The sequence below is a fragment of the Bos indicus x Bos taurus genome, chromosome 9 (genome assembly GCF_003369695.1).
Source record: "Bos indicus x Bos taurus breed Angus x Brahman F1 hybrid chromosome 9, Bos_hybrid_MaternalHap_v2.0, whole genome shotgun sequence".
Lineage (NCBI taxonomy): Eukaryota > Metazoa > Chordata > Mammalia > Artiodactyla > Bovidae > Bos > Bos indicus x Bos taurus.
Window position 1 is genome coordinate 28,197,566 of NC_040084.1, and position 25,224 is coordinate 28,222,789.

The 25,224-nt window shown below is 35.8% G+C and overlaps 2 protein-coding genes across 7 annotated transcripts in view; both read left to right on the forward strand.

Annotated features, from left to right (window-relative positions):
• LOC113898891 (triadin-like) overlaps positions 1-1,700 on the forward strand; it is a 92,867-nt gene extending 91,167 nt beyond the window's left edge. The window contains exons 18-19 of the mRNA XM_027552194.1: positions 652-678; positions 1,582-1,700. Of these exons, the coding sequence (XP_027407995.1) occupies positions 652-678; positions 1,582-1,685 (131 nt within the window). The 3' untranslated portion in view covers positions 1,686-1,700. The remainder of the gene's footprint in view (positions 1-651; positions 679-1,581) is intronic.
• A 276-nt stretch (positions 1,701-1,976) lies between these two features.
• Positions 1,977-25,224, forward strand: part of LOC113898164 (triadin-like) — a 32,503-nt gene continuing 9,255 nt past the window's right edge. For 3 of the 6 annotated variants that reach the window (XM_027551080.1, XM_027551081.1, XM_027551084.1), the window contains exons 1-3: positions 1,982-2,033; positions 4,140-4,184; positions 9,998-10,021. In XM_027551080.1, coding sequence (XP_027406881.1) covers positions 2,009-2,033; positions 4,140-4,184; positions 9,998-10,021 — 94 coding nt within the window. In that variant the 5' untranslated portion in view covers positions 1,982-2,008. Of the gene's footprint in view, positions 2,034-4,139; positions 4,185-9,997; positions 10,022-25,224 lie in introns of all 6 variants that reach the window. The other 3 variants (XM_027551085.1, XM_027551083.1, XM_027551082.1) reach the window with 3 other exon arrangements.

A 25,224-nucleotide genomic window follows, 5' to 3' on the forward strand; every position in this document is an offset into this window, starting at 1 on the left:
TGTAAATGCTACTAATATGAACATTATTACAAAAATTAAGGCCTGAAAGTCAAAACTAGATTACTGATAAGAAATATCACCATAATTATTTGCAAATGCTGTTTTGTTTATAAAACATTATTCATTATATATATTTGTTCTTATATAACATTTTTATATTTTGTCTCACTACTCTGACTGTAGTCATTATGAGTTGAAATTATTTTTGTGATATTTTAAAATCTCGTCTCTCAACCCCACTCATTGCACTAAGTCCTTGTTATACATGAAGTTGCTTTATAAAAAGTTAATGAATGAATGTGTGCAGGCACATGTTCAAATCATGTTAAAAGTTTATGTAATGGAGATTTATAATTTGTAATGAGAAAACTACCCAAATGTCTTCAAACTGATTCATTCTACCATGTATGAATAGACTATTTAATATTAATTTATATAGTGGTCCTATTTCCAGAATAGATACCAGTTATGTCTTCAGAAATATTAGTTACCAACGTATCTCTTTGCCATTTTGAGTATGTGTCTATTGTCACTACTTTTGCAATTAATATGAAATAACATAAAGATGAAGTTCAGTTGTCTGCTACTGGAAAAACAAAATTATTATTTCCTTTTATTTTTCTTCCTTCCTTCTATTATTTTTTTCTAAAGAGGAAACACAAGAAGTAACAGAATCAGGTAAATATTTGCTTTCACAGAGGAGGTAACACAGATCAATAGGAATAGTATTTAAATTTGAATCTCTATATAGCTGCGTAACATTTGGGAAAATCCATTAACAGCTCAGATTCTCAGTTTACTCATCTATAGAATAGACATAATGACTTTCCAAAAGGCTTGTAATAAGTATGAAATGAAATAACGTATATAACATTCCCACTACATGCTTGGTTGTCACTCATTAAATATTGGTGTCCTTCTTACTCTTGTCTGATAAATTGGAGAAGGAAATGGCAACCCACTCCAGTATCTTGCCTGGAAAATCCCATGGACGGAGGAGTCTGGTGGGTTATAGGCCATGGGGTCGCAAAGAGTCGGACACGACTGAGAGACTTCACTTTCTCTTTCCCTTTCTTACTCTTGTCTGATAAATATAGTTAAAGAAAAGCATCAGTCAGTCAAAACTCTGGTTTAAAAAGCATGTGTCCACATTTTCCTCAGAGATATATTGTGACTCTTACATTGTTTTTACTCAACAGTTAATTCATTGAGTATTCATAGCACTAATCAAATTTTCATTTCCTAAAGGTAACAGTAGAAAATTTGAATGTTTTTTTCTGTTACTAGTTTAAACTTATTAATAAATGCATGGCTTACTCTAGCTTTACTTGAAAACATGTACAAAAATAAAACCAGAAAACAAAAGGAGGAGGTTGTGATTTATAAAACCAAATAACCAAGGATAACAGAAATATACATGTTCTTACACAAGGGCGGGAGACTTTATCTTCACATCTTTAAAAGCAGAACCTTGACCCTCTTTCACTTACGGGATTAAGTTTCATCTGCAAATATTTACTCCAAAACTGAGTAAGAAAATTATGTTTTTAAGCCAATGTTATTGTTATTTTTCCCCCCTAGCAAAAAAGAAAATTGAAAAATCTGAAAAGGAAAGTAAAGGTAAATACATTTTAAGGCATGTATATCAAATTAGTGATAAAAGCATAGGAATCAAAAATATGTAATTATACAAATTATATCACTTAAAAAAGCAATTCATGAAAATATGGACATTGGTTTTAAAGTATATATCAGAATCGAAGCTATGTAGGGTGTTATTCATGCAAGGAGTGTAGTATTACATTATTATTAGATATCTAAAGGGAACAGGAACTGAGATCTTAAAGCAAACTCCATCTGTTATTGCTATATTAACACCATAGAGTTCTTTTCATATAACTCCTGAATTGTAAATATTGACTGCAAAATATGTAATTTCAAACTTAGAAAGACCTATGAATAAATACGTATATGACTCTACCATTTTATCTCTATAGAAAAAGCAGAAATGAGACATCTTAAAGAAGAAAAAGGTAATTTTTAAAAGCTTAAAACTTCCTGAAGTCAAAATATTTTGAATAAATATGTATATGACTCTACCATTTTATCTCTATAGAAAAAGCAGAAATGAGACATCTTAAAGAAGAAAAAGGTAATTTTTAAAAGCTTAAAACTTCCTGAAGTCAAACTATTTTGAATAAATATGTATATGACTCTACCATTTTATCTCTATAGAAAAAGCAGAAATGAGACATCTTAAAGGAGAAAAAGGTAATTTTTAAAAGCTTAAAAGTTCCTGAAGTCAAAATATTTTGAATAAATATGTATATGACTCTACCATTTTATCTCTATAGAAAAAGCAGAAATGAGACATCTTAAAGAAGAAAAAGGTAATTTTTATTTACTTATTTTTTATTTTTTTAATTTTATTTTATTTTTAAACTTTACATAATTGTATTAGTTTTGCCAAATATCAAAATGAATCCACCACAGGTATACATGTGTTCCCCATCCTGAACCCTCCTCCCTCCTCCCTCCGCATACCCTCCCTCTGGGTCGTCCCAGTGCACTAGCCCCAAGCATCCAGTATCGTGCATCAAACCTGGACTGGTGACTCATTTCATACATGATATTTTACATGTTTCAATGCCATTCTCCCAAATCTTCCCACCCTCTCCCTCTCCCACAGAGTCCATAAGACTGTTCTATACATCAGTGTCTCTTTTGCTGTCTCGTACACAGGGTTATTGTTACCATCTTTCTAAATTCCATATATATGCGTTAGTATACTGTATTGGTGTTTTTCCTTCTGGCTTACTTCACTCTGTATAATAGGCTCCAGTTTCATCCACCTCATTAGGACTGATTCATTTTATCTCTATAGAAAAAGCAGAAATGAGACATCTTAAAGAAGAAAAAGGTAATTTTTAAAAGCTTAAAACTTCCTGAAGTCAAACTATTTTGAATAAATATGTATATGACTCTACCATTTTATCTCTATAGAAAAAGCAGAAATGAGACATCTTAAAGGAGAAAAAGGTAATTTTTAAAAGCTTAAAAGTTCCTGAAGTCAAAATATTTTGAATAAATATGTATATGACTCTGTCATTTTATCTCTATAGAAAAAGCAGAAATGAGACATCTTAAAGGACAAAAAGGTAATTTTTAAAAGCTTAAAACTTCCTGAAGTCAAAATATTTTGAATAAATATGTATATGACTCTACCATTTTATCTCTATAGAAAAAGCAGAAGTGAGACATCTTAAAGGACAAAAAGGTAATTTTTAAAAGCTTAAAAGTTCCTGAAGTCAAAATATTTTGAATAAATATGTATATGACTCTGTCATTTTATCTCTATAGAAAAAGCAGAAATGAGACATCTTAAAGAAGAAAAAGGTAATTTTTAAAAGTTTAAAAGTTACTGAAGTCAAAGTATTTTGAGTCAAAATTTATTTCAATTTTAAAGAAAACTTTTCTTTATGTACGCGATGATTGCTGGCCTGATTAAAAGAAGAAGAGTGGTAAATAATCACAGCCTGTGATAATGACAGTGTCAGAGGAGCGATGGATGCAGGCCACGCCTGCAGTGTGCAGTCATGTGTTGGTCATTGGTGAGAAACCTTAGAAGCTGCACTGCGATGCTGCTTTTTTATCTTAACTTAAGTTTTATTTATTTAGGAAACTACATAAATAATACAATAATCACTGATTTCCATGTTTAGTCATCTAAAAACCTTATAAAGGCCTTAATCATCAGAGAAATATTCTGTTGAGTCAGGAGCAAAGCATTCTTAGACATACCAAAAAGATTACTAATAACAAAAGAAGACACTTTTCTGGTTTATATCTAAATTCAGTTAATCAGCATTACCCATTGTCCGTGGACTCAGATTCATTTAAATACCCTGTAATCACTGAGTTCAGGTCATATCTATGTTTATGCAGATACAACAATCTCTTCAGCTAACATTTATTTTTCTTAGGTGTTAGCAGAAAACTTTTAAAACACCTTGAGAAAATATTTACAACATTTAAATTATTCTCATGTTGCTAAAGCTTAGAGTTGAAGTGAGCCAAAGTTTTTATGAATATTTGCTCTGAAAGTTAATATTTTAATTTACATTTTCTTTTTTATACAGTGCCAACAAGAAAAGAAAGTCTTCAATTACACAATGTGACAAAAGGTAATCTTGACCTTGGTAAATCCTCAAATGCTGTGTTGATGTGGAGATGCCTGAATTATGTTGGTGCTTAATATTAACACTAAATTTCTAAAGCAAGAAAGTCTAGCTGTTTATACAATTCTAACAGCAGGGGAAGTGGACAGGTAGGAAATAGAACAGAATGCTTACATTTCAGTGGAAAACTAGGAAATGTGAAGAAATAGAAACGATTAACAACATAAACAGGAGAATGGCACCCCACTCCAGTATTCTTGCCTGGAGAATCCCAGGGACAGAGGAGCCTAGTGGGCTGCCGTCTATGGGGTCGCACAGAGTCGGACACGACTGAAGTGACTTAGCAGCAGCAGCAACAACATAAACATTCATTAGATATCCCAGTACCTATCAGAAGGAAAAATTTATTATTGTAAGAAGACTTTCCCAGCATGACTACATTCAAGGATGATAGAGTAGTAAAAAGAGAAGGAGCCAATAGTCTGTTTATCTGCAACTACATCAAATATAACTAATATCATGAATATAGTTTTATTATTTATAAGTCGATCTTTGAAATTAATTCAACATAGATACAAAGTAGATAGCAGAGGGCAGAAGCTAGCATGCACACGACAGGCAGGTGTTCTTCACCCAAAATGAGACTGACCTATTTTGGTGACATCATCATAAAACTGTAAGAGTATAACTGAATTACTTAGTCTGGGTCATAAAATTTTAGATGAATCTAATTAATGCAAAATGTAACAAAACATAAGTGATTTATATTTTAAAATGCTAAGTAAACATGCCATAATTAAATAAGAATTTTCATTCAGAGTAAATATAGATCTCTAGTCTGTGTGTATACTAGGAGTGTGGAGAAGGAGGAACCTAGTTTTTCACTGGTCCCTGTTGCTGCTTACTGTAATGTGTATACCTGAAATGTCAGAACATATTTAGACACAATTTTTACTAATATTAAGGTGTAAAATTTAGAGTAAGAGAGCAAATCAGATTTGTAAAATGATACAAGAACACAATTTTTATATTGGAAATTTCTCCAGAAATGTTATATCTTTTAAGATACTTAGCCAGAAGAATAGGAGAAGGCAATGGCACCCCACTCCAGTACTCTTGCCTGGAAAATCCCATGGACGGAGGAGCCTGGTAGGCTCCAGTCCATGGGGTCGCTAAGAGTCGGACACGACTGAGCGACTTCACTTTCACTTTTCACTTTCATGCATTGGAGAAGGAAATGGCAACCCACTCCAATGTTCTTGCCTGGAGAATACCAGGGACGGGGGAGACTGGTGGGCTGCCGTCTTTGGGGTAGCACAGAATCGGACACGACTGAAGCGACATAGCAGCAGCAGCAGCAGCAGGCAGAAGAATAAAAAGTAATGTATTACTTTGAAAACTCACAGCTATAGCCTTTCCTATTATTATTTCAACTTCCATCTTAGTATAGATCCAGTGATCATTCACAGTTTAAAGCTGAGTTAATGTTAGGTGAAGGAAGTCTAACCTCTAGGAGTGTTTACCTGATAGAGACAGGGGTTGGCTCCAAGTGGGTGTGGTGTCAAAGGCTTAAGCCCATTCAATCACATTTTAATATGAAGAAAAGTTATGACCAACCTAGATAGCATATTGAAAAGCAGAGACATTACTTTGCTAACAAAGGTCTGTCTAGTCAAGGCTGTGGTTTTTCCAGTGGTCATGTATGGATGTGAGAGTTGGACTGTGAAGAAAGCTGAGTGCCGAAGAATTGATGCTTTTGAACTGTGGTGTTGGAGAAGACTCTTGAGAGACCCTTGGACTGCAAGGAGATCCAACCAGTCCATTCTAAAGGAGATAGGTCCTGGGTGTTCATTGGAAGGACTGATGCTAAGGCTGAAACTCCAGTACTTTGGCCACCTCATGCGAAGAGTTGACTCATTGGAAAAGACTCTGATGCTGGGAGGGATTGGGGGCAGGAGGAGAAAGAGACGACAGAGGATGAGATGGCTGGGTGGCATCACCGACTCTATGGACGTGAGTCTGAGTGAACTCCGGGAGTTGGTGATGGACAGGGAGGCCTGGCGTGCTGCGATTCATGGGGTTGCAAAGAGTCGGACACGAGTGAGCGACTGAACTGAACTGAACCACATTATGGTAGGTAAATATAAGGGAAAGCTTTCTACCAATTAGAGCAGCCCAAAGATAAAATGTGCTTCCCTGGTGGCTCAGACAGTAAAGAATCTGCCTGCAATGTGGGAAACCTGGGTTTAATCCCTGGATTGGGAAGGTCCCCTGGAGGAGGGCATGGCAACCCACTCCTATACTCTTGCCTGGAGAACCCCCATGGATAGAGGAGCCTGTCCAGCTACAGTTTCACTTTCAAAGACAAAAGGCACCCCACTTTGTCCCCTAGAAAGTGGTCTATTGGTGCTGAGTAGAGGGTGGCTGTCCAAAGGATTCTAGGGATTTGGACACTGGATAGAAGCTTTTTTCTTACTGTATTCTGTGAGTCCATTTCTAAGATCTTCATATTATGAATACATGGCAGGAAAAAATAATTACATGTGAAAACATAAGGGACTTGATTTAGGTCATACCTGAATGGTCTAGTGGTTTTCCCCACTTGCTTCAATTTAAGTCGAATTTGGCAATAAGGAGTTCATGATCTGAGCCACAGTCAGCTCCCAATCTTGTTTTTGGTGACTGTATAGAGCTTCTCCATCTTTGGCTGCAAAGAATATAATCAATCTGATTTCAGCATTGACCATCTGGTGATGTCCATGTGTAGAGTCTTCTCTTGTGTTGTTGGAAAAGGGTTATTGTTATGACCAGTGCATTCTCTTGGCAAAACTCTATTAGCCTTTCCCTGCTTCATTCTGTACTCCAAGGCCAAATTTGCCTGTTACTCCAGGTGTTTATTGACTTCTACTTTTGCATTCCAATCCCCTATAATGCAAAGGACATCTTCTTTGGGTGTTAGTTCTAAAAGGTCTTGTAGGTCTTCAGAGAACTGTTCAACTTGAGCTTCTTCAGCATTACTGGTCAGGGCATAGACTTGGATTAACGTGATAAAGATATACCCATTTGAATGCAGAGTTCCAAAGAATAGCAAGGAAAGATAAGAAAGCCTTGCTCAATGATCAATGCAAAGAAATAGAGGAAAACAATAGAATGGGAAAGACTAGAGATCTCTGCAAGAAAATTAGAGATACCAAGGGAAAATTTCATGCAAACATGGGTTTGATAAAGGACAGAAATGGTAGGGACCTAACCAAAGCAGAAGATATTAAGAATAAATGGCAAGAATACACAGACGAACTGTACAAAAAAGATCTTCACGACCCAGATAATCACAGTGGTGTGATCACTCACCTATAGCCAGATGTCCTGGAATGCAAAGTCAAGTGGGCCAAACTTAGGAAGCATCACTATGAACAAAGCTAGTGGAGGTGATGGAATTCCAGTTGAGCTATTTCAAATCCTGAAAGGTGATGCTGTGAAAGGGCTGCACTCAATATGCCAGCAAATTTGGAAATCTCAGCAGTGGCCACAGGACTGGAAAAGGTCAGTTTTCATTCCAATCCCAAAGAAAGGCAATGCCAAAGAATGCTCAAACTACTGCACAATTGCACTCATCTCACACGCTAGTAAAGTAATGCTTAAAATTCTCCAAGCCAAGATTCAGCAATACATGAACCGTGAACTTCCAGATGTTCAAGCTGGTTTTAGAAGAGGCAGAGGAACCAGAGATCAAATTGCCAACATCCACTGGATCATCAAAAAAGCAAGAGAGTTTCAGAAAAACATCTATTTCTGCTTTATTGACTACGCCAAAGCCTTTGACCATGTGAATCACAATAAACTGTGGAAAATTCTGAAAGACATGGGAATACCAGACCACCTGACCTGCCTCTTGAGAAACCTGTATACAGGACAGGAAGCAACAGTTAGAACTGGACATGGAACAACAGACTGGTTCCAAACAGGAAAAGGAGTACTGTATATTGTCAAGGCTGTATATTGTCTCCCTGCTTATTTGACTTATATGTAGAGTACATCATGAGAAACGCTGGGCTGGAAGAAGCACAAGCTGGAATCAAGATTGCTGGGAGAAATATCAGTAACTTCAGATATGCAGATGACACCACCCTTAAGGCAGAAAGTGAAGAACTAAAGAACCTCTTGATGAAAGTGAAAGAGGAGAGTGAAAAAGTTGGCTTAAAGCTCAACATTCAGAAAATGAAGATCATGGCATCCGGTCCAATTACTTCATGGCAAATAGAAGGGGAAACAGTGGAAACAGTGTCAGACTTTATTTTGGGGGGCTCCAAAATCACTGCAGATGGTGATCCCAGCCATGAAATTAAAAGACACTTACTCCTTGGATGGAAAGTTATGACCAACCTAGACTAGACAGCATATTAAAAAGCAGAGACATTACTTTGCCAACAAAGGTCCATCTAGTCAAGGCTATGGTTTTTCCAGTAGTCATGTATGGATGTGAGAGTTGGACTATAAAGAAAGCTGAGCACCAAAGAATTGACGCTTTTGAACTGTGGTGTTGGAGAAGAGTCTTGAGAGTCCCTTGGACTGCAAGGAGATCCAACCAGTCCATCCTAAAGGAGATTAGTCCTGGGTGTTCATTGGAAGGACTGATGCTGAGGCTGCAACTCCAATAGTTTGGCCACCTGATGCGAAGAGCTGACTCATTGGAAAAGACCCTGATGCCGGGAAAGATTGAGGGCTGGAGAAGAAGGGGACGACAGAGGATGAGATGGTTGGATGGCATCACTGACTCAATGGACATGGGTTTGGGTAAACTCCGGGAGTTGGTGATGGGCAGGGAGGCCTGGCATGCTGTGGTTTATAGGGTCGCAGTCAGACACTTCTGAGAGACTGAACTGAACTGAAAGCATAAGTCTAACCTAGAACTAGTTGAGAATATAAGCACATTCTATTCATTCCTTCACTCAAGTAATGGTTCATTACATCTAAATTCCTGTCTCTTTAGCCAATGCTATTTAGAAAGGAAAGATTATAGCATTAGCTTTTCTAAAGTATTTTTCTGAATTCCATTAGCCTAACTTTTGTAACTTTGCAATTATTAGGATATATCAGAAACTCTACAAGTCTTAAAGTAAAACACGTTATGCAGATTCCTTAAAAATTATATTTTCAAACCTAGCCCTTTAAATTAGACATTAATGGAATATGAATGTTACCCATTCTCTCTGTTTCAGAAAGTTAGAAAGTCTGCTATATTTAAGACAGTCATTTCACTTTATATCTTCATCCTAAATACATAGAGTTTAATGGAAAAACATATTTGAAGAATTATAATCTCTCATTGAAACTAATAAATCAATGATTATGAAAATTTAGTTGATTTTACATGTTGCTTTTTAAGATTTTGGAGAAGGTTTTATTCATGTCCAAAAGGAAAATAATTCTCAATAATGTATTTTATGAAATTTTGAAAGTTTAAAGCAAGTATTTAGATTAATTATATCATGCAAAGTAATTTCACTGGCGTTGGATATAATTATAGTTTAACCAAAACAATTTAACAAAGATCCTGATGATTTTAGTAAGCATGTTTAAAAACATAAGTATGTTGTGACACCTGCAATGATTAATAACTTTTTTGATGTCTCACATAATAGCAATTAAGATATTCAAAGATCCATGTTATCAGACAACAGAGAGCTCCACTTACTCACTAACTCATGAAAAATAAGGAAGAAAGTCAAAAGATATTAGACTCTTTTATGCAGTCTATTGATGTATAATATCTTTGTATTTTACCTGAGTTAAACAAGACTTGTTTTCTTTATTTTTAGTAGAAAAACCCGCAAGAATATCAAGTAAGTACTGCTTATATTGATAATAAATTCTCTTTGGCATACAGTATGAATTTCAAGCTGAAATTCATGAAATATTTATTTTTTTAATGTGTTCAGAAATTGAGTCATTTCATATTAAACCTTCTGACAGGATTTTGATGACTTTTCATCTTATTTATGTTGAAACTTAAAAAACAAAACTGCATTATTAAAATAACTTGTAACAAATACCTTATCATGTTCTTGAGCCTGAAGATTAAAGTGACTTGCATTCAATACATAAGTCTTTTCAGTGATTAAGGTTGAATGGAATAAAATAATCCTACTTTCGTCTTCAGCCCTCAATCACTAAACGTTTGGAATAGAGCACATCTGGTTGAGCAATAATGCTTGCTTTGCTGTTGTTTTCTAATGTTCATTAACTTAATTATAGGTCTGAAAAGAATACATAGTTAGGAATAGATCTAATCTTATGTGTAACATACACTGACCAAACTCTCAGAAAATACTCTCTGAAATACCAAGATCTAGGTGTAGATAGCAGCTCAAATGATACATGCCGCAACTATGAATTTTCCTATAAATCTTAAAATTCTGGGAAATACCAAATTTCCTTCTCAAGTTTCCAGATTTAAGAAGACAAATGATTTTAAATCAGTGCTATCTAAGGCAGTATCACTAGAGCCACATCTGTAGTTTTAAATTTTCAAGTAGACACATTAAACGGCTTCCCTGGTAGCTGACCTGGTAAAGAATCCACCTGCAATGCAGGATACCCCAGTTTGATTCCTGGGTTGGGAAGATCCTCTGGAGACGGGATAGACTACCCACTCCAGTATTCTTGGGCTTCCCTGGGGTTCCAGATTGTAAAGAAACCTCCTGCAATGCAGGAGATCTAGGTTCGATCCCTGGGTTGCGCAGATCCCCTGGAGAAGGGCATGGCAACCCTCTCTAGTATTCTTGCCTGAAGAATCCACATGAACAGAGGAGCCTGGCAGACTACAGTCCATGCGGTGGCAAAGAGTTGGACACAACTGAGAAACTAAGCGCAGCACAGACACATTAAAAGGGTAAAGACAAATAGATGAAAACAATTTTAATATTTGTATCTGATGCTATTTTCAAATATTTTTTCAAAATGTAATCTATATAGAAGTATTTTGATAGTTTATCTAATTTTTTATTGAGCCTTTGAAATTGTGGGTGTATATTATACTTATGGCACATTTTGATTTGCACTAGCTGTATTTCAATTCTCTAACAGCCCCGGGCGTCAGTGGCTACTGCATTGGGCGGAGCAGTTCTCAGGATTTATTGAGTATTTCTGCTGTGTTCAATATTTAGTGAGTAATAAGGATGATATAAGACAATCAGTAAAGGTGGTACTTGCCATATATCTCAAAGTTCCTTGACTGCAAGTAATAGAGCTCCATATGGACTTGCTTCAGATATTTTTGAAAAAAGGAAAATAATTACAAGGTTACAGCACTGTCTCATTGATGCACAGGCAAAGCTAATATTTGATCTTCAGAAAACCCTCTGAAACTATCTCACTCCACACCCTTCCCCTACGGCCAAAGGTAGTCAGGATAGAATTCATTTAGGAGATAATTCTACAATTTGTATTTGAAAAATGGTTAGGATTGGATAATTGGCAAAAGAAGGTGTAAAGAAAAAACTCACTTGTCCTGTGTATTTCTCCTTTACTCTCACGCTACTACCATACTCCTAACACTTCTGATACCAGGCAAGTAGGATTGTTTTCATACTAAGCATTTCTCTGTGACACCAGCTCTCCTACAATTCAATTTAATTCTGATACTAACTAGACTTAGCACATCATAAATTGCCAATCAAAAATTTATCTGTGAGCTGTTTGTATACTTTGGAGATTAATCCTTTGTTAGTTGCATCATTTGCAAATATTTTCTCCCATTCTGTAGATTGTCTTTTTGTCTTATTTATAGTTTTCTTTATTGTGCAAAAGCTTTTAAGTGTAATTAGGTTCCATTTGTTTATTTTTGTTTTTATTTACATTGCTCTAGGAAAAGGATTCAAAAAAATACAGATACAGTTTATATCAAAAAGTGTTCTGCCTATATTTTCCTCTAGGAGTTTTATAGTATCTAATCTTAAATTTAGGTCTTCAGTCCATTTGGAGTTTATTTTTGTGTATGGTGTTAGAGAATGTTCTAATTTCATTCTTTAACGTGTAGCTATTCAGTTTTCCAAGCATCATTTATTGAAGAGACTGTCTTTTCTTCGTTGTATATTCTTGCTTCCTTTGTCATAGGTTAATTGACTATATATGTTGGGGGTTATTTCTGGGCTTTTTATCCCATTCCATTGATCTCAATTTCTCTTTTTGCGCCAGTGATATGCTGTTTTGATTATTCCAGCTTTGCAGTATAATCTGAAGTCAGGGAGCCTAATTCCTCCAGTTCAGTTTTTCTTTCTTAAGATTTCTTTGGCTGTGTTAGAAAGCAGTGAGATGTAAGAACATATAGGTTGAAACTGTGAGGTAGAGAACCTGCCCATCAAGGAACTCTAGACTTATTGCCACAGAGGGCTATGGTTTATTTTGTGTAAAGGAGTGAAATATGGAGGAATTGTTGGAAAGTCTAACCTCATAAGAATAGCAGTAATAGAAGTAGTAAGAATAAGAGTAGTAACTGAAAAGAGAAATGTGTGAGGAAGACAATATATTGATTCTGGTGGATAATAAGATATAAATATCCAAGACATCATGGAATAATGCATTTTATTATTTTTTTAATTTAAATTTATTTATTTTAATTGGAGGCTAATTACTTTATAATATTGTATTGGTTTTGCCATACATCAGCATGAATCTGCCACAGGTGTACACATGTTCCCAATCCTGAACCCCCCTCCCATCTCCCTCCCCATACCATCCCTCTAGGTCATCCCGGTGCACCAGCCCCAAGCATCCTGTATCCTGGACTGGCGATTCGTTTCTTATATGATATTATACATGTTACAATGCCATTCTCCCAAATCATCCCACCCCAAAACACCAATACAGTATACTAACGCATACATATGGAATTTAGAAAGATGGTAATGATAACCCTGTATGTGAGACAGCAAAAGAGACACAGATGTATAGAACAGTCTTTTGGAATAATGCATTTTAATAAGCTTGTTTTGTGTGTATATGAAAATTATGTTTTTATAGCACATACTTTTCATCATGCCTTTTTAGAGGTAATTATCAAAAACTGCCTCAGATACATATCAAGTAGAACATACTAAAGATAATTTAAACTAAAGAATCATTGTTCTTTCCCTGAACTCTCTTTTTTTTTTTAACATTATGTAATGTTTTTTGTCAGATGTCTAATTTATTTTTTAGCTGTTTGTCTTTACTAAAGGAAGTTGATGAAATAGTTCCTTTGTGCCCATTGCTCCCTTCCAACCTTCTCTCCACCGCTAGGGCCTGTGTCTCTTGTCCTCTGAACAGAAGCAGGTCTTCCACCTCTGCTATATCATTTTTTCTGCTTTGGTGCTGGATGCGCACAGACCATTATTCATTCCCAGATTTTTTTGTTGGGAATGGGGGAGACTGTTAATATGTGGGAAAAGACTGATGTAAAAGAGAGAAGCAGTATCTCTTTCCGAAATCTCGTGGCTTACTCTGATTGAGATTCTTGAAATCATCCTGGTGGACTAGATTCTCAGCTACCCTGAGGGTTTGTTTTAGGAATAAAAAATAATCAGCAAAATAATAGTATTTCTTTATTGCATCAGTGAAAGTAACATTGCAAAATCAAAATTTCCATGATTCACAGACTATTATGGTTTAATTGATATTTGTTCTGTGGGTTTACTTTATCAAAGGATGTAGATTTCTAATTTCTGAATAGTCATTTAATTTTCATTCTGTATTTTTTACTTTGTATATATGGTAAATATATAATGAAATTACCTTTCCACAGAGTTTTGAGGAAGACCTCAAGAGGCATGAAACTATACTATATTTAAGATATAATTACTGATACTTTTACCTGTGGCAGATTCATTTCGATATTTGGCAAAACTAATACAATATTGTAAAGTTTAAAAATAAAATAAAATTAAAAAAAATAAAAGCAAAACAAATATTCACATTCTTGAATTTTAAAGTATAATTATTTCTTGCTGATATTAATATTTTAAGGCTTTGGAAAACTTTTCCTTTGAGAAAAAATTGTGTACAAAAAAATTACGTAAAACATCATTCCCAGGAACTTGCCTGTAGGCAAAGCATGAAACAAAGCAAGGGAATGAGGAACTACAGTCTTTAAGAGCAAATGGGGCAAGGGAAGTCTTGCACCTAGAAGAGTATCAAGGTTCTTGACATAGCTGAGACACTGACAGTATATTTATATTATATTTATAATTAAGGAAAAAGATTTTATAAGAATCCATAGTTTTTGTTCTTAGTATCTACTAGTCAACATTTAAGTAAAGCTAGGTTGGCTTGCCCTTGAAAATGAGTACTTTAAAAGAAGTGATGTATTAAGAACACTTCTTAAAATTATTCTATGTATAAATTTAACTTTGACACCTTTTTCTGTAACATTTTTATCTGATCAGAAATAGTGAGGATTTTACTGTTAGCACCTCACCAAAATTATCTGTGTAGACAGGTTTGAATCATTGTAAAGTCTCTGAGATCAAATATTTGTATTAAAATAATGAATTTAACTTTTTCATAAAATACTGATACATTTTAATCTTTTCAGTTCAGTTCAGTTCAGTTCAGTCGCTCAGTCGTGTCTGACTCTTTGCGACCCCATGATCTCAGCACACCAGGCCTCCCTGTCCATCACAAACTCCCAGAGTTCACTCAGACTCACATCTATCGAGACCATGATGCCATCCAGCCATCTCATCCTCTGTTGTCCCCTTCTCCTCCTGCCCCAAATCCCTCCCAGCATCAGTCTTCTCCAAGGAGTCAAATCTTCACATGAGGTGGCCAAAGTACTGGAGTTTCAGCTTTAGCATCATTCCTTTCAAAGAAATCCCAGGACTGATCTCCTTTAGAATTGCCTGGTTGGATCTCCTTGCAGTCCAAGGGACTCTCAAGAGTCTTCTCCAACACCACAGTTCAAAAGCATCAATTCTTCAGCATCCAGCTTTCTTCACAGTCCAACTCTCACATCCATACATGACCACTGGAAAAACCATAGCCTTGACTAGACGGACCTTTGTTGGCAAAATAATGTCTCTGCTTATCAATATGCTATCTAGGTTGGTCATAACTTTTCTTCAAAGGAGTAAGCGTCTTCTAATTTCATGGCTGCAGGCACCATCCCCAGTAATTTTGGAGCCCAGAAAAATAAAGTCTGACACTGTTTCCACTGTTTCCGCATCTATTTCCCATGAAGTGATGGGACCAGATGCCATGATCTTCATTTTCTGAATGTTGAGTTTTAAGCCAACTTTTTCACTCTCCTCTTTCACTTTCATCAAAAGGCTTTTTAGTTCCTCTTCACTTTCTGCCATAAGGGTGGTGTCATCTGCATATCTGAGGTTATTGATATTTCTCCCGGCAATCTTGATTCCAGCTTGTTCTTCTTCCAGCCCAGCGTTTCTCCTGATGTACTCTGCATATAAGTTAAAAAAGCAGGGTGACAATATACAGCCTTGACGTATTCCTTTTCCTATTTGGAACAAGTCTGGTGTTCCATGTCCAGTTCTAACTGTTGCTTCCTGACCTGCATACAAATTTCTCAAGAGGCAGGTCAGGTGGTCTGGTATTCCCATGTCTTTCAGAATTTTCCACAGTTTATTGTGATCCACACAGTCAAAGGCTTTGGCATAGTCAATAAAGCAGAAATAGATGTTTTTCTGGAACTCTTGCTTTTTTGATGATCCAGTGGATGTTGGCAATTTGGTCTCTGGTTCCTCTGCCTTTTCTAAAACCAGCTTGAACAACTAGAAGTTCACAGTTCACGTATTGCTGAAGCCTGGCTTGGAGAATTTTAAGCATTACTTTACTAGTGTGTGAGATGAGTGCAATTGTGCAGTAGTTTGAGCATTCTTTGGCATTGCCTTTCTTTGGGATTAGAATGAAAACTGACCTTTTCCAGTCCTGTGGCCACTGCTGAGTTTTCCAAATTCACTGGCACATTGAGTGCAGCCCTTTCACAGCATCTTCTTTCAGGATTTGAAATAGCTCAACTGGAATTCCATCACCTCCACTAGCTTTGTTCATAGTGATGCTTTCTAAGACCCACTTGACTTTGCATTCCAGGATGTCTGACTCTAGGTCAGTGATCACACCATCGTGATTATCTGGGTTGTGAAGATCTTTTTTTGTACTGTTCTTCTGTGTATTCTTGCCACCTCTTCTTAATATCTTCTGCTTCTGTTAGGTCCATACCATTTCTGTCCTTTATCAAACCCATGTTTGCATGAAATGTTCCCTTGCTGTCTCTAATTTTCTTGAAGAGATCTCTAGTCTTTCCCATTCTGTTGTTTTCCTCTATTTCTTTGCCTTGATCACTGAAGAAGGCTTTCTTACCTCTTCTTGCTATTCTTGGAACTCTGCATTCAGATGTTTATATCTTTCCTTTTCTCCTTTGCTTTTTGCTTCTCTTCTTTTCACAGCTATTTGTAAGGCCTCCCAGACAGCCATTTTGCTTTTTTTAAAATCTTTTACAGAAGTTAATTACTTTTTAATAAAACTTAAGCAAACCCAGCAGAGGACTAGCCAGGATTTCCATTTTTTATATAGCTTCCTTTGTTGCTTTCATTTGTAATTTGCTTTTTAATGCTTTCTAACTTTTAAAATGTTCATTCATCTTTTGGTTCTGCATTTTTTGTGTATGAATTTGGTAAACTAATAAGTAATTTGTATCAATATTAAAGTATAGTGGATAATTTTAGATATCAAATTCAGCTACTTTGTGATTTTGTCTGAAAATTTAAATAAGCATGGATATAATTAAAGTTTTTATATAAAGGCTTTTCCTTCATTACATGTTTGATATATCTTAGGTTAAGCACTTCTTTGATAAAATTATAATTACACATAACTGAAGTATACCATTTGTCATTAATAAAAGCATAACCTGTTTTTATTGATTATATATCCCTGGATTGAAAATTTTCAAGAATTTCAGAAAGCCACAATTTCCTAATAAACATGTTACTGCTATTGAAAGAAAGTTTGACTTTGTCAGACAATCATGAATTCAGACAATCATGAAACTATTAATGAGTCAGTGAACTATAAAGTGTTACTATAGTGGCAAAAGGAACTAATTCTCTTAAACCTTTAAACACAGAGTATGCTTTGGTTTATGTTAATATTATATGTAATTCCCTTTTATAAACAATTAAAATAATGATCTTTTCTAAAGAGATCAGATACAACCTAAAGTCCTGTAAGAGTTAATTCATGACTAAATCAAATTATTTATGTTATCTCAGACTAATTGATTTGCTAATAAAAATATTAATAGTATGCCATTAACTAATGGTGGCATATCAACACTTTAACTTTCAAAGAAGTGAATCAATTTTATTACACAACATATCGCAGTCACATTTCTAGTGCTGCACAGAAAGCTTAATAATCTGATTTGATGCAGTTACAGAAAATGTCTTGAAACATCGTTTGCTTACTTTTACAGAGTAAGTTTGAATGGTGTTATTAGTGCCAGTTGTATCTTGAATTCACTTGCCTAATGTTGACCAAAATATTTCCCCCAAACTAAACTAAATTTTTAATGACTATTAAATCACTCTGTGGTCTATTAAAATTCTTTGACCATTTTTTTAAAAAGAGTATCTCCATTGATTTAAATAATTATTTTATAATTACCTTATTTGTTGTTGAAACCAGTGGGGTTGATTAAATACTTAAAAACAGAAAGAGGAAAAAAGACTGTCCCATTTCTAAATTAATTCCTCAGGAAATGGAGATTTAACAAGAGAGATGATTATCCTTTTCTATAATTCATCTTTGCATGCTAATTAATGTTAAAATTTAAATTTACTTTTCTTCTCCACAAGCTCAAAGTATTTAAAAGTGCTTTATTATTTGATATCTTACATAAACAAAATAACATGTAAGTGTATATTTAAAAACTAGATACTATGATGTGACTTTACCTCTGAACTCTCTCCATCCTATCTCTTGGTTCCTGGTAGAAGTAACTAATACACTGATTTTTTTTTTAATTCTCTTAATTTTTTTTTCTGATTTTATCACTTTTCTTTCTAATTTTTTCTTACATTGTGAGATATATTCTGAAGTTTTTTTTTTGTTTTTTTTTACTTAATGCTATGCTTCTCAAATCCTTAAGTGTTTTGTGTAGTTAATGCTCATTTTCACTGCTGTATAGTATAGCACTTTGTGAATAAATGCATTTTAATCTATTCTACTATTGATGGATATTTGCTTTGATTCTGATTTAAGATTTTTGTGTTCCTTTTTAAACATCTTATTCTGTATGTTTATTTTATTACTCTTTACCCTTTCTACACATATTGCAAGTAACATATTTTCCTTTAAGTACTACTTCAACAGCCTCTCTCAAGCTTCTTTATATGTAGTATTTTCATTATCATTCATTTTAAAGTATTTCTTAATTCCATTGTAATTGTTTAATTAGTATATTTCATAGAAGTTTTAGAATTTTAAATACTTTAACATTTCCAAGCCTATGGGAATTATAAAGATTATCCTCTTTTAATCAACTTCTAACTTAATTGTGTAGTAATTAGAGAAAGTGGTCTACTCTTTGAAATGTGTTGAGCTCTTATCTTATGAAATAATACATTATCTTTTAGTAAATTTCCATAAATCATTGAGAATAATATTCATTTTCTAATGGTTAGAGGCAAAATTCTATATACATTAAATTGTTGTTCATTCTCTAAGTTGTGTCTGACTCTTTGCGATGCCATGGCCATAGCACACCAGGATATCCTTCACTATCTCCTGGAGTTTGTTCAAATTCATGTGCATTGAGTTGATGATGCTATCTAACCATCTCGTTCTCTGCTGTCCTCTTCTCCTTTTGCTTTCAATCTTTCCCAGCATCAGGGTCTTTTCCAATGAGTCGCTCTTTCCATCAGGTGGCCAAAGTGTTGGAGCTTCAGCTTCAGCATCAGTCCTTCCAATGAATATTCAGGGTTGATTTCCTTTAGGATTAACTGGTTTGAACTCCTTGCTGTCCAAGAGACTCTCAAGAGTCTTCTCCAGCACCACAATTCAAAGACATCAGTTTTTCGGTGCTCAGCTCTCTTTTTGGTCCGACTCTTTCATCCATACATGACTTCTGGAAAAACCATAGTTTTGACGAGACAGAACTTTGTTGGCCAAGTGATGTCTATACTTTTTAATATGCCATCTAATTTTGTCATAACTTTACTTCCCAGGAGCAAACATCTTCTAATTTCATGGCTGCAGTCACCATCCACAGTGATTTTGGAGCCCAAGAAAATAAAATCTGTCACTGCTTCCACTTTTTCCCCTTCTGTTTGCCATGAAGTGATGGGACCCAGATGCCATGATCTTAGTTTTCTGGATGTTGAGTTTTGAGCCAGCTTTTTCATTCTCCTCTTTCATGCTCATTCGAAAGCTCTTTAGTGCCTCTCCAGTTTCTGCCACTGGAGTGATATCATGTGCATACTTGAGGTTGTTGATATTTCTCCCAGCAATCTTGATTCCAGTTGTGATTCATCCAGCCTGGCATTAAGTTAAATAAGCAGAGTGACAATATACAGCCTTGTCATACTCCTTTCCCAGTTTGGAACCAGTTAGTTGTTTAAGATTCTGACTGTTGCTTCTTAACCTGCATACAGGTTTTGCAAGAGACAGGTAAGGAGGTTGGTATTCCCATCTTTTTAAGAATTTTCCACAGTTTATTGTGATCCACACAGTCAAAAGCTTTAGCATAGTCAATGAGGCAGAAGTAGATGTTTCTTTAGAATTTCTAATCCTGATTTACATGCTAATTTTGTTCAGTATTTTTAGTTCTAACCTTTAAACTATATGAATGTCAGATTTTATTATTCTTTTTTCAATCACTATGTGTCTGTCTTTACCCATATGTTTACCAATGTCACTATTTACCATTTCATTTGCATCTCTGAATTTCTTTTGCTGTCCTACTTCTTTCAAGACAATCTTCTTTAGAAGTGCCTTGAGCAAAACCTATTGGTGGAAAAAATACTCTGTTTTTATTTCTCTGACAATGTCTTTAAGTAATCCTCATTCCTGAGAGCCTTCTGCTAGGCACATATCTAGGTCACCAGTTATCACTCTTCGAACATTTTCAGTGTATTATTCCACTGTCTTGTTTTTGCTTCTTCCACTGAGGTGGGAGAATTTTATTATCAGTTGAATTGTCATTCCTTCCTATGTGATCTATCTTTTCTTCTGGCTTCTTTAAATATTTTCTCTTTGCATTTTATCTGCTGCAGTTTCAGTCAAGTTTTTTGGAATAAGAGCTTCTTTTTATTGTGAAATGCTTCCAGTATACATTTTTTTTTTCTTTTACCAATTTGAGGGATTAATGGCCTTTATTCTTCAAACATTGTGTCTGCATTCTTTTTTCTGCTGATTAGGAACGTGTTGGGTATGTATATTATTTCTTCTCTTTTAACACCTCTTTTAAGTCTTTCATCTTCTTGTGTCTCTATGCCATATGTAGGGAAATTTGATCCATTCTAACAACCCACTCCAGTACTCTTGCCTGGAAAATCCCATGGACGGAGGACCCTGTTAGGCAACAGTCCATGGAGTCGCAAAGAGTCGGACATGACTGAGTGACTTCACTTCACTTCAACACATATTTAGTAATTATTTTTTGAACCCTCTAATTTGTATTTTTCTTAAAATAGTTATTTTAAAATCTTATTTGTTATTTCACAATCACCTGTTGCTTGTTCTTATTTATAAATTTATATTTTACTTTTTAAAGCATTCATATATATTAAATTTTGAATATGAAGTACTTTGTGATATAACTTTGTTGTTTGTTGTTTCTTTGGACTCTCACTCAGGATGGTCTTTTCTGTGTTTGAGACTTTATGAAATCACATTGTTTTTCTTTCCCTCATTTCTATCTGACCTTATCTTTCTTTGTCTCTATTGTCCCTGTCGTGCTCAAGTTTATTCCACTCCTAGCAATTTCTTCCTAACTGAGGTGCCCCAACTTGGGAGTCAGCACAAGCTTACCAGTTTCTCAAGGTCAAAGAGTACCTGATGGCATGAGCACCCAGACTCATGGTGAACCCTGTGTGCTCACCTGCTGAACACTGGGCAGAGTCCCTCTTAGTTTCAGCTGATGATCAAAAATTATTCTCTCTCACTTTTCAGAAAATACCTGCTGGCTGTAGGAGGGTTCCTTATTTTCAGGTTTCTCAGAATCCCCATTATTTCCTTATGCTTTCTCTTCTGGAAACACTGATCCCTGCAGGGTTTTGACTGTCTGATTGTCTCCATCCACAAGTATTTTAGGGTTCATTTCATTTTGTAGTAAATATTGCCTGTGGTTTTGCTATCTGTTCTTATGGTGGGATTTGGAGGAGATTTAAATACTGCATTGCTGTTATCTTCTCAAAAATCCCTGGGTCAGTTATATTTTCATCCTACCATCCCTGGCATAAAAAAGGATCTTAGCCCTGTACTCCTGCTTTGCTCCTTGCACACTTAGTTTTTGAGTTCCAGTTTTAATGTCATCACTCGTCCTCAGGATGACCTCACCCTTCATGTATCAGCAGGATCTCTCCCCTGTTTCTGGGGCAGGAGGAAGGATTCTGTTTGGAGATTTTCTTTATGTCCTCTGAGTCCAGCACGGCAACAAAAGATGTGCTTTCATAGTTGTTGTTGTCTACCATATTATCAGAAGTATTTGTGCCTAATAGTGCTTTTAATGTCACCCACACATCTCATTTTAACCAAGGCTCATGCCTTATTTTTCTCAATTAAAAAGTAAAATATCTGATAGTCTAGTTCTACATAATTGTACAAAACTAAATCTGTTGTTAAAATTGTAGAAAGCTTGACTCATAGAAGCCTCAATTTAATCTTCTTTCAAGCAAACCATCCTCATCCTCAGTTAATATATATAGACACAAACCTTTAAAAAAAAGAAAACACACTTCCTTGTAGTATATGGATGAAAACTTAATTCAGGATAAAGTTATTGACTCCTTTTTTTTTGTTGGATGCCCCTTGCTGAAATGGAATATTGCTAGAGATTGTTTGCTGGAATGGACTCTTGATGGATACTAATATCAGTGCAGGTTTTCTTAAAACAATTTAGAAATGAATACATGGTAGAAATACGAACATCCTCATAGGGTAGTGGCTGATAACAGGGAAACTGGCTTTAGATGGACTGAGTTCCCATCCTGACTTAAAAGTTTGGGTAAATTGCTTAACATCTTTGTGCTCAGTAGCCTTATTTTTTGAATGTGAATAATGATATTAAAATTACCTCTCTGAAACTTTGGGAAAATTAAGTAAGATAAAATAGAGTTTACAAGTGATTTTTGGATAGTAAGTGATCATTAATTGCAGTCTGTGAGGATGATGATGATAATGATGGTGATAATGATGATAAAAGGTTACTTCCCTAGTTAGAGACAGGCTTTGCTTATAAGCCTTTTGTGTCAAAATGGATGAAAAAATGAGATAAAATTATAATTTAAAAATCTCACTTATTTTGTTGTGGACTTAAAGCAATCCCACTTTTTTAGACACGAGTGATAAAATTCATGGAGATTTTGTTCCAGGAAGGAAAAAAAAAAAAAAAATGGAGCAGTTACTTTTGGCTGAAGCCTTCTAAATAGGTACTAGCTGCTGGGCTCACTCCCTCTGATCCCTCCTTCTGCTAGACCCCAAAGAAAGTCCCCAGGGCTTCCCAAGTGATGCCAGTGGTAAAGAACCTGCCTGCTAATGCAGTAGACATAAGAGATGTGGGTTCAATCCCCAGGTTGGGAAAATCCCCTGGAGGAGGGCACAGCAACCCACTCCAGTATTCTTGCCTGGAGAATCCCACAGACAGAGGAGCCTGGCGGGCTACAGCCCAGGGGATCACAAAGAGTCGGACACAACTGAAGGAACTTAGCATGGCACAGCACAGAGAAAGTCAGTGTAGAAGGCATAGTTGGTGAAATGTTTGTCACTGTCCATTATTAGTCTTCGGGTACCAACAATGTGGCCTCATTCATTTACTGGTGATGTTAAGTTGTTCTGACACTGCCCTCAAGACAGTGATGCCTTGTCCTTAGAGTGACGGGATAGACACTCAGAAAGGATTGCACATGTTTATCGAATACCCTTGGCTTCACTGTGTGCAAGGTTCCAAATGTGAACTGTCTCTGCAAACTTTATTACTCCCTGTGGTCAATTCCAGGAATCTGTGGATATTGCTCAGTGTAGCAGTTAATTTTCTTTAAAACTCTTGACCATTTTAAATAATAGCATGTGTAGAAGGAGCTATTCACACCTGATAGCTAAAATAAACTGGCCGTCAACTGTTGCCTGGACTACTGCAGATTCTTAGGATGTCTTAAAAAAATATAAACTCTTAGAAGATAATATTCTATCAAGCTATTTACACACAATCTAGCAAATCAGTTGAGAAAATAATTTGAAGCTTTCCATAAGTCTGCAGACACAAGGTGATGCTGTGAGTAAGATAAAGTGAGAGAAGTGAAGAAGAATACAAAAATCCATGCTAAGCTACTTTTGTGTCTGTGCTTCAGGATGCCAGGTGCTTACCTATGAGCATTTCTTGAAACTCTACACAAATCAGAAGAGACTGCCAGTAGAAATAAACAGTAACTGCTGGTACACACATGCATTATTTAAGTAGTTTTTATTTATTTATCCTGTTTGCTAAGAGTATGCAGAGCAGACTGGGCACTACACAGAAAAATGTTATCTGTAAAAATAACAAAATACACAATATATGCCATCAATGTGTATCCTTTAACATTTTGCTTCTCTCCAAAATACAATCTCTTTTCTCCTTTTCACTTTCTTACCCACCACTACCCTCTCAAGCTCAAGTGAAGAAGCTTTGTTTCTGCCAAGATTCATCACTCCATGTCCTCCTTGACTCTGTCCTTTCTTGTCTTCCCTGATCTTGCTCCCTCAATCCCGCACTTTCATTTCTCACTTTAAAAGGTCCTCTTCCTCCTGCTGACAAATATCTTCTGATGATTCCCTTGTATAAAGTGTCTCTTACCCTTTCTCTTCCTGAAGCTCTTGTACTTTTGTTCTGCTTTCATTTACAGCCACGCTTCTGGACAAAGCTTCCCACCAATTCTTCACCACATCTTCAGGCTTTAATTGCATGCGATATTCAGTTTCTGTGAAAGTATAGGATGGAGTCCTCAGTTTGAAAGTCAAAAGAATACATTTTTATTCTCCATTGTTTGGGATATGATTAAATTGAAGTGGTTAGGCAAACAGAACAGGTATTGCCTTTTACTCTTCTTACTGTTTCCAAAGACAGCTAGATAACTCTTCTATTCATCTACACCAAAGGAGAACAGATTGTTGAAAGAGCAGAGGAATATACTTACAGAAACTCTGCTTCATCTCTGCTCTGCACAAGTGCATGATTCATGTGTGAATTGACTCTGTCTGAGCCTTCTGGCTGCTGCTTGTTAAACAATATAATGCTAACAGCAATATAATGTTCTAGAATCAGAGAAGACTGAGTTTAGAAGGCCATTCTTGAGAGGTAGGATTGCTTAGTGGTGAACAGCACAGTCTCTGGAACCCAAAGTGGGTTGCTGAAGTCTGAATCCTGATTTTCCCACTTCTAGCTCTGGAACCTTCTAGATTTTAATGATCCCTTCTGTAAAATGGGAATGATAATAGTACCTTCTCACAGGTATGCTGAGGAGGTGAAATGTGTTAGTATCCGTGCTTAGAACAAAGGAGGGCAGCTTACAGGGCACTGTTTGTGAATTAAATATAAATCTTCATTCAAGCAGCTCTGTCCAGGCAGGTTGGAGTCCATGCCCTAGCCCTGCCAGTCACTCATTTTATGCCCTTGGGCAGTACTTAACCCCTCTCTACTCTGTCTATACAGGAGATTTAAAATAAGAGAATCTATGCAGAGAAGTGCTGTAGGGATTGAATATGCCAGTACATGTGAAATTACTTAATAGGACCCAAGAGATGGTTTAAGTGTTAGGAAATATTAACTCTTATCGCTGTCATTAAAAGTGATGTC